At 32.7% G+C, this 10,801-nt stretch overlaps 1 protein-coding gene across 1 annotated transcript; it reads left to right on the forward strand.

The window, feature by feature from the left end:
• Positions 1-253: 253 nt before the first annotated feature.
• LOC129954174 (uncharacterized) lies at positions 254-2,796 on the forward strand. Its single transcript, XM_056067910.1, has 3 exons — positions 254-1,160; positions 1,214-2,087; positions 2,774-2,796. The coding sequence occupies exons 1-3, from the start codon at positions 921-923 to the stop codon at positions 2,794-2,796; spliced, it is 1,137 nt and encodes a 378-aa protein (XP_055923885.1). The 5' UTR covers positions 254-920.
• The last annotated feature ends 8,005 nt before the right edge of the window (positions 2,797-10,801 follow it).

Below are 10,801 nucleotides of genomic sequence, written 5' to 3' on the forward strand. Positions count from 1 at the left end.
TAATGAGAGCATCCAATAAAGAAATAAGAGATTTACCCCAAAATAAGTCTTACCTTAAAGGTACCAGGCAAACTGCCCCACCTCCAATTATTATCTCCGGATTGGCAATGTTTGGCGAGCTAAAGAGCATAGTAGAAAAATGCACGAATAAGGCATGTAAATATACATCATACAATAAAGACAATTGGAAAGTCATTGTTGAAGACGCCGATGCGTACACTCAAAAAAAAAAACATTGTTGTCCGAAGAATTTTCCATTCTTGTAACATTGTAATTTAAAAATTGTTGGCTCAACAAATAGCTGTTGAAGCAAGAACTCATTTTTGATTTTTCTAGAATCAAAAAGTCACTTTAAAAATAAAATTCTTGAAACAACTATTTAAACATTTTTAAGCATTTTCAAAAATGGAAAATTGTTAGTCTAAGAATAAAAAGTTTGTTTTAAATATTTTTTCATGCAAAATATCCTATTAAGAATCAAATTTTTGAGTCAACAATTCGTTCTTCAGCTAACAATTATTATTAAGAATGAAAAAAGTTGGAATAACAATAAAAGTTGTTGGCACAAGAACTGCATACTTGAATCGTTTTTTGTGTATTATAATTGCAACTGTTTATTTAACAATCAATTCTTGCGATTTAAGTATAAATTGTTAATTTTCCAACAACTAGTTCTTGGCACAAGAATTTGTTCTTGAAACAACAATTAGTTCTTGGAACAACAATTTATTCTTAAACTCTTGCAAACGTAACTGTAAAATTGTCTCGTAAAAGAAATGCAAAAAGCAATGAAATCATTGTCTTGTGAAATGCGATCGGTACAACATTAAATAAATTAAAGGAAATAAATTAAACAAATAAAAGTGCGATCGGCGCGTGCAAGTGTTATAAGTGGAAAACAATTAAATTAAAAATTTAAAATGGCCGAAGAAGAACAAGTAGTGATAAAACATATCGAAGCTGAAATCCTGGAACTTATTTTAAGTTGGGGACTATCCTGCGCTGGGATATCTGCACTAGAGGAGTGCCGCATAGCTTCTTTTGATGTTATCAAGATTCTTAATGGGCATGATATTGAAAATGTGTTCCAAAAAAGAGAACTTATGGCGGACAGAATTAAATTTAGGTACGGTCTAAATAAATGGAGGGAAGCTAATCATGTAAGTACGAACTCATATTTTGAAATAATAAACGTAACTATGCAATACTTTAGGTCGACGTAATACCATGCTGCCAGAGTGACAAAACACTTTCCATGGTATCACAATGGCTTTCATCGGATACAATGCATGCCAGCTCTTCAACGTCTTCTCAAAATGTCTTCGAATTTCGAGGAAAAACAAATACAAATATCGATTTTAATATTAAAGAAATATTGCAAAAAACTGTTGCTGGAGACGATATGATTAAAGCATACCAACAAACGCCAAACCTATCTAGCACTGATCAAACCATCATATCTAGATGCATTGTCGACCATTTTCATCACAATGGTCTAAAAATGTGTCCAAAAACCATGAAAAGTGTAGCTAAGGAAATAGTAAAATTATTTCCAAATGAAGACGAACGTACGTATTACGTTCCGCGGGAAAATGGAAAGCAGCCATCGGGAAAAATTTTTGACAGGTACTTTAACGTCGGATACAATCGGAAGAGAAAAGCTGACTTGTCAGTAACAGAAAAGATAGCCAAAAGCACTACTGATATTGAAAATGATGCGAGTACTATTTCCGAAGAAAATGACAACATGGAAGTCGAAGAGTTTTTAAAGAAAAAAGAATTTCTGTTATATAACTCTCCTGAAAACGCAAAATCTTTGTGGGAAGAAACATCTAAAATGAGAATGAAGGAAGAAAAATATCCAATTTCTTCATTTTTAACTGCATGGCCACGGTATAAGGACACAAATGCCGAACAGCTAATTAATGTTGACTTCAACACATTACACCCGGGAAAATCTAATAAACTCTTCGAAAAGTTCTACGAGTTAGAAAAAAGGGCAAACAAGGTTTTTTTCCCATCATCAATCAAGGAGAAACTCTTTCTTGAAATGTATAAGAAAATGGTTTCGCCCGAGCTTTTTGCCGGTAATTATATAATAAAATATAATAATTTTATAATTTGACTGATAAAATTCTTTTTTCAGATTCGAAAAACTTTTTCTTTTTTAATTTGTTGCACACCATATTAATTCCGCCAAGGATTAGCAAAACTTGCAAACCATCAATTTCTGATGCACAAAAAGATATGTTTGTTCACTTGGTAAGCTTAAATAATTTTAAACATAAGGAGGATGAGCTGCAACTCCAAGCTATTTCGGAAAAACTTAAGTTGCAGCCAAAAATTTTTGTCATTGGGGAGTCTTTGGAAAGCTTGAAAGAATTTTATGTTTATTTGGAAGGTATACGCTATAAAGTTTCAACGCTGCTCGATGCTATAGATTTAGTTGTTAAGATTTGTTTCGTTTTTAATTTAGATTATACTCAAAAAAGCAAATATGTGTGGTTCTTTTTGCAAGAATATATATACGAAATTGTCCCTGACGAAAAAATTTCAAAAATAAAAAACATTATTTCAAAATTAGAAAATGTCAACATTGAATAAAGATAATTATAAAAACACACATATTTGCTTTATCTGTAAGAAAACTTTTCAAAACTCAAATAAATTTCTCATTCATTTAAAAGATGATCATAGGATTCCAACACACTATGAATTTTCTTGTAAATATAATTCATGTAACAAATTCTTTCAAACTATTTATAAATTTAAGCATCATATTTTAAAACACGATAACAAACCAGACAGTTGTAATTTTGAAATCAGTCCTAAAAGAGTAAAGACCATAGCACCTACTATTTCAACCAATGAAATTCATCCGAATGCCCAACCACGTAATGATTCTGAAGAATGTAATGTTTTGCTACAAGCCCAAAGTTCTTCTTGTCAAAAACCACCTCAAATTGATCTTAATAAAATAAAAACTAACTTAACTAAAGCAGTAATTTCCTTTGCACTCCAACTTCATACAAAAGCCAATGTAACCAGAAAAAGTATTCCAGAAATTCAAAATGCTATAGAAGGTGATATCCTAAAGCCGTTTGTAGATACATTAAGTGAATTTATGCCATTTATGGAGCCCGAACTTCAATCTATATACCAAACCATTCTTAACTTTGTAAATAATCCGTTTGAGGACATAGCATCCGAATACAAATTTTTTCAAAAAATTGAATCTCTACAAATTTTTAAACCACCCAAATTGTTTACAATAAGCAGACAGTTAGATGAAGTTTTCGTACGAGGTGAGCCAACTTTAAAAGAAAACACTATTGAAGGATGTCTCAACGACATACATTTTCAATTAAAAAAGTATTTTGAGTCACCATTAGTTTTAAGTAAAACCCTAAAGAACATCGAAAATATTAAAACCCAAAACTTATTGAATCACTTTATAATGGGAAATATGTGGAAAACTAAAACTGACACAATACGTGATAAAATAATTTTTCCTTTGTTTTTATATTTCGATTCATTTCAAACAAATGATGCAAATGGGCCTCATAATGACTCGATTTGTGGAATTTATTTTACTGTCCCTGTTATTCCTCAACACCAATTATCCCACTTAAGTAACATTTTTGTGGCAGGATTTGTTAAATCAAAAGATATAAATCACTTTGGAAACAGTGCTTCTTTGGCTAAGTTAGTTCAAACTCTTGAAGATCTTGCTTTAAATGGCATTGATTTGAATATCGATGGGAAAACTTCTAAAGTATATTTTTATCTAGGACAAATACTTGGTGATAATCTTGGACTCAACGAAGTCTTAGGATTTGTTCCAAGTTTCAATGCTAGACACTATTGTAGAATTTGTACGAGGGACAAAAATAATTGTCAAAATGATTGTGTAGAAGTTAAAGAAAGTATTCGAAATTTATCTGGTTACGTTCGTGAATCAACTTTGGGATTCAACCAACCGGAATTTTCTTCTATAAAAGAAAATTCCATATGGAATACTTTGACCCATTTTCATGTAGTTGATAATAAGGCATGCGATATCATGCACGATATTTTTCTGGGTGTTGCGAAATACAACTTGTCAAAAATCTTAAACTACTTAATTTTTGAAAAAAAATATTTTTCTTTAGAAGCATTCAATTATAGAAAGCAGATGTTTCCCTATGATTCCCATTTTATTAATAATATAAGTCGTCCAATTGACGGAAACCAAATTAAAAATTGCAATATAAAAATGAACGCAGCTGAAATGAAAACATTTTTACATTTTGTTTTGCTCATCATTGGAGATTTAATTCCAAATACAGACACAGTTTACCAATTTCTAATAACTTTTATAAAAATAATTGATATTGTAACTCTTCAAGACGAATTCAATTCAGCTGTTTTAACAAAACTTGATAATTTAATTGAACAACACAACAATTTCTATGTTGATTTTTTTAAAGAAAAATTAAAGCCCAAATTTCATTTTATGTTACACTACAGCACTGTTATAAAAGAAATTGGTCCTTTAAAAAAATGTTTGGTGCTTCAGATTTGAAGCAAAACATCAATTTTTTAAGCAGTATTGTCACGTTATAAATTCAAGAAAAAATGTTCCACACACTTTATGCATAAAAAGCTCGCTTCAATTCTCACATACGACTCTACAAAATTTATTTTTTCAGGACGATTTTTCCAAATTTTGCAACTGTTTGCCTATTGATTTAACGAAACTACCGTATTACCTTAATCTTTGCACACATTTTTCTTTCGGTAGCCAAGTTGAAAGTTTGATTTTCAAAGGAAACCTTTTTAAAATTAATTGCTTTGTGAAATTTGAAAGTTCAGTATTAAAAATATTAAACATCTTTTTGGATTCAGAAAAAAATATTTTTTTAATATGTCAATTATACAAATGTTTGTATATAGAACAATTTCAGGCATATAAAATAGAGCAAAATGTAAATTGCTTTTATATGAAACATATTGTTAATTTTTCGACGTGTGTAAAGAGTGTCACTTTAAATAACTCGGAAGAAGTTGTCCGTTTTTATTAATACTATATTTTGAATTAAATTTAATATTTATGTACATTATTTTTAAGTATGGCTAATATAAAAAAAATAAAATATGAAATTCGTTGCATTCGAAAACTTTTAGCGTTTTTTCTTTTTTGTTGAAGAAAAAAATCTCCATTTACTGAAACCAACGGGTGTTTTAAAGGTAAGTTTAAATTTAAACCTACACATTTTTATATAGAAATCAACTTTATTCTTAAAGTAATTTGATGAGCAATTTTCAACACAACAATTTCCGGAAATCTCATAATTTTAGTATTTAACCCAACAATTTCATTTTCATTTTTTATTGACAATTTGTTCTTGGGTCAACAATCTATAGTTTTTAAAGTCTGACATGTTTTGTTCTTGATCTAACTATTAAATTGTCAATTTTTATTAACAATACATTTTTCTCGCAACAATTTTCGCTCTTGAAATTTTAAGTATTTTAGTATTTGGCCATACAATTTTAATTGTTGAGCTTTTTTAACGATTCTTTCTTGAGGCAACAATGTAAATTTTTGAAGTTTTTACATTTTTTATTTTTAAATCAAAAATAAAAGTTCTTGTTGCACGTTCAACACTTGCATTCTTAAGTTAAGAATTTATAGTACTTGGGTTCATTTTAAAGTACGAAAATTGTTGGGCCAAAATATAAAATTCTTGATATTACAATTTTTTTTTCTGAGTGTATAGATCTGTCACTGAAGAATTGAACAAAAGAAAATTCAGTGGCACTCGTACGAAAATAAAGCTACAAGATCGATAAAAGTAGTAGCAAGAGGCCTTCACTCTTAATGTGTTGCCAAAGAAATTGTCGAAGACCTTATACAAAAAGGCTTTCAAGCTCTCTAAGATAGTAAAAGACTCCACTGGGGTATCAACGACAAAAAATAGATCTCTACCTTTCTTTATGCTCACGTTTTAAAATAAAGAAAGTCTCGATAAGGTTTACAGTATTAAATCAATTATGGGCATAGTTGTCAAAATTGAACCACTGTGAAAGTCAAAAACTGTTCCACAATGTAAGCGCTGTCAAGCCTTTGGGCATACACAAAAATACTGCAATCGCGAGTTCGCTTGTGTTAAATGCGAAGGCAGACATGCAACTAAAAACTGTCCCATGGGCAGAGAACAGAAAGCGAAATGTGTTAATTGTCAAGGCAATCATCCTGCAAGTTACAGAGGATGTCCAGTAGCAAAAAAGTTCCAAGACACAAAAAGAAAAAACAAAACTGGGAACAAGTTTAGAAACTCAACCAACACAAAACCAGTAGTTGAAAGCAAAAAAGTAACAGTCGATAACATTACTAAAAATCAACCGGGAAAAGCAATTGCACTAAGCAAAAGTGATGAAAATAAATCCTATTCCCAGATTGTAAAAAATGTGCGGAAGAATGAGGAAACTTCTATAAAAGAAATGCTGGAACTCATACTGAAAAGGATTGACCAACAAGATTTAAACATAAAACAGCTAAGCGAAGAAGTCACTTTTAAAAAACAATGATGGACAGAACACTCAAAATCGCAACATGGAATGCAAACGGTCTTTTACAGCATGTATCAGAACTAAACATCTTTTTAGACATAGAGCATATAGACATTTGTTTGGTGTCCGAAACCCACCTCGCTATTGAACAAAGTCTTGATAATAAATTACCAAACTATACATGTTATCACGCTCCGCACCCAGCTGACAAAGCTAGGGGAGGATCACCAATACTTATAAAAAGTGCTTAACACACTACGAAGAACCAAAGTTTACTAAAGAAAACATGCAAGTAACAACAATTAGTATTGGTATAAAAAAGAAAGAATTCAAAATAGCAGCTATATACTGCCCTCCGAGGCGCTCTCCAACTGAAGAAGACTATGCAGAACTCCTACATGTTAGGACATAACCTCCTTGTTGGTGGCGACTTCATTGCTAAACACACTTAATGGGGATCTAGGCTCATAACAACAAAAGGTAAACGGCTATACCAAGCAGGCCGAAAATACAACTGCGAATTTTATTCTTCTGGTTCGCCAACATATTGGCCATCTGATACTAACAAAATACCAGACCTTATAGACTTTTTCGTAGTTAAAGGTATTAAACGAAATCATATAAGTGTCGAAGGTAATTACGATTTATCATCAGATCATACTCCAGTAATTTTATCACTGAGCGAAACAGAAATAATAGAAAAAAGTAATCCTAAGCTCGCGAATAACAGAACAAACTGGAACGAATTCAGAGACAAACTTGAAAATTTTATAAACCTAAGATCCCTTATGCAAACAATTGAACAAATTGATCATGAAGTAGAACAATTTATTGCTGATGTGCAGCAGGCTGCAGAAGAAAGTACTCCAACTATTTCGAATGCGAGAGAAAAAGAAATAAAATATCCTATCGAAATAAAGGAGTTGATATTGGAAAAAAGAAAAGCTAGAAGAAAATGGCAATCCACGAGATTCCCAGATTATAAGGTAGTTTTTAACCGTCTTAACAACGAATTAAAAAAAAGAATCTGTGAGTTTAAAAATGATTCACTAAGTAGATTCCTGAAAAGTCCGATGACATATGCTTCTACAGAATACTCCTTATGGAAAGCAGCTAAGCGCCTAAAAAGACCTCAGACACAAAACCCGCCGATAAAATCTCAAGATGGTAAATGGATGGGAAACCCGAAACAAAAGGCTGATCTCTTCGCTGAACATCTCGCGAATGTTTTCAAGCCATTCCCAGCAAGCACAGCTACAGATCCCTTACAGTTTGTTGACAGAAACGACGAATGTGAAATACCTTTTGTCACACTCAAAGAAGTAAGAAGCATGTGTCAACATAAGTTGTCAAACAAAGAATCACCAGGGTACGATCTTATAACTGCTCAGGTTCTGAAAGAAATGCCTCTTATAGCCTTCAAGAAACTCCAATTTATAATAAACGCATGCCTTAAACTAAGATATGTGCCACATCATTGGAAAATTGCGGAAGTCAGTGTGTTACAGACCAATATCGCTTATACCAATCATGGCAAAAGTTTTTGAAAAACTGCTACTGAAAAGGCTTAGCAAAATAATTGAAGAAAGAAGACTAATTCCGAGCCATCAGTTTGGATTTAGAAATAAACATTCCACGATAGACCAAGTGCATCGAATTACTGATGTTGTGGAAAAGGCACTTGAAGAAAAACAAGTATGCTCGTCTGTATTCTTAGATGTTGCTCAAGCTTTTGACAAGGTTTGGCACTTGGGACTTGAGTACAAACTGCATAGGGACTTCCCCAGGCAGTACTACGAAATACTGAAATCCTACGTTACGAACCGACTCTTTAGAGTACGGTACGACCAAAATTACTCGGAACTTAAGAAAATTGAAGCCGGTGTACCACAAGGAAGTGTCCTAGGACCAACCCTGTATCTGTTATATACAAGGGACATCAACGCTATCATGGCCACCTTTTCTGATGATACTGCAATATTGGTGCCAGATAAATCCGTTACGAAGGCTACACAAAAATTGCAAAATGCAGTCGATAAAGTTAGTGATTGGACGCACAAATGGCGTATCAAATTAAACGAAACAAAATCGACGCATATAAACTTTACAAACAAAAACATAAACAATATTCCAATTTTTATAAACAGTACAGAAGTACCTAACTACAATACCGCCAAATACCTTGGAATGAATTTGTCCCATCAAAAAGAAAAGAGAAGAACTAAACTTGAAGTACAGAAAAATGTACTGGTTAATAGGAAAGAACTCTGACCTATCTATCCAGAACAAACTAATGTTATATAAGCAAGTATTGAAACCCGTTTGGACATATGGCATCCAACTATGGGGCTGTACAAAGAAAACAAATGCTGAACCCATCCAAAAATTCCAAAGCAAGGTCCTTCGTGGAATAATAAATGCCCCTTGGTAATTGGTATATAAGAAATAGCGATCTACATCGTGACTTTCAAATTGAAATGGTTACAGAAGTGGTTAAGAAACACGCTGTATCACACAATCAGCGACTGCAAAGTCATACTAACTCTGAAATGGAGACCGTATTAAATGTACGAGACAATGTTCGGAGATTAAGAAGAACCAAGCCTCATGAGCTGATGGGCTAAAAGCTACGGGAAAGTGTTATAACTTTAAACTTCCCTCAATGCGATTTAAAAATTAAGAAATAAAAATCATTTGTCAATCTTTCATAGATTGGTCCTGATTCACCGGTGGTTTTAGTGCGGTAAGAGTCCCACACTACTCGGTACCGATTCTTACCGAGTGTCTTTTGAAGATTTCCAAAGTTAAGCTGCAACAAAGCATTAACAGCAGCAATATGATTTGGACGAACACAGTTGACTTCACTCTCGTCCTCATAATGAGGACTTCTATGTGCTAGCAGTCCTTTTTGCGGTCCACTGCGGTCATAAGGATCTAAATCATCGTAGATATGTAGTGGTTTTCTTCAGGAAGTGAAATCAGACTGGTTGTTTGTTGATGATTTTGATGTCTTGGATATTGTAAAACAATCTTTAAATGAGTAATTTAATCGATTCGAATTCATTTTGGATTTTGAATTAACTTACTTCTGGTGGTGCATGTAGCTGTTCTTGATATAGTAGTTGTCTTTTTTTAAATCCAACTTGTTAGCTTCTTACTCCTTCTTCTTGGCATCTTCGAGTTCGATTTTATCCTGTTCCTTTTTACTCACTTCAAGGCAATCCTCTGTTTCAGCTTCAAAATATCGTCATATTAGATTATTAAATTGTTCAATCCATTTTGCTTATATTACTCAGGTCTTCGTGGCTCATGTTAATAGCACTGTGTTCGCGGTTATCATCTAGGTTTGATCCATCACTGGACACACCAGAGTTCTTTTTACTTCGGAATAACCAGGAACAAAGTCTTCTTGAGAAATGTAATTTTACCTAAAAACCAAAACAAAACAATCATATTAATATTATAAATGCGAATGTAAGTTTGTTTGTTACGCTTTCACGCAAAAACTACTTAACCGATCATCATGAAACTTTGCACATACACTCTTGAAGGTATAAGAAGTAACATAGGATACTTTTTATTTAAAAAAAAAAAAAAAAAAACAAATTTACGAATAATAAGAAAATTGTTTGTCAAAATATCGTCAAATTTAGCTACTTCAACGCCATCTACCATCATAGTAATGAAGTTTCAACCCTGAATACTGTAATACCAACCCACTGTATTACCGACGGTGACGACAATATCTAATTCAATTGAATATAGTTTCAACTGTTTCTAATTTTTCTATATTTACCGTACATGTTACGAATGTCTCCGCGTGTTGTTGCATCATGTTAGAGGTCCAATTAGCTTTACAGAACTTAAAATTGTCAATGGTCAGGAATGTCAAACCTACCGAGAAGCATGTGAAGCTCGGCGACTGTTAGAAAATGACAATCATTGGGATGAAACTATGGAGGAAGCTGTACAATGCCGATCGCCAGATAAAATCAGGGAACTTTACGCTACGCTTTTATCTTCTTGCAGTTTTTCTAACCCTCAAACTCTTTGGAATAAGTACAAAGAATACATGGCTGAAGATATTTTACATCAACTGCAGCAAGTACACACAGACATTACTTTAAATGAACATGTCTACAATAAAACGCTAATTAAAGGGTGTCCCAAAATTAACACAAGATTTGAATTTGCCGCCATTTGTGCAGTGAAGTGTTGGCAACCCTGAAAAAAAAAGCAATTTGAC

Source organism: Eupeodes corollae, chromosome 1 (genome assembly GCF_945859685.1).
Source record: "Eupeodes corollae chromosome 1, idEupCoro1.1, whole genome shotgun sequence".
In the NCBI taxonomy this organism is placed as follows: domain Eukaryota; kingdom Metazoa; phylum Arthropoda; class Insecta; order Diptera; family Syrphidae; genus Eupeodes; species Eupeodes corollae.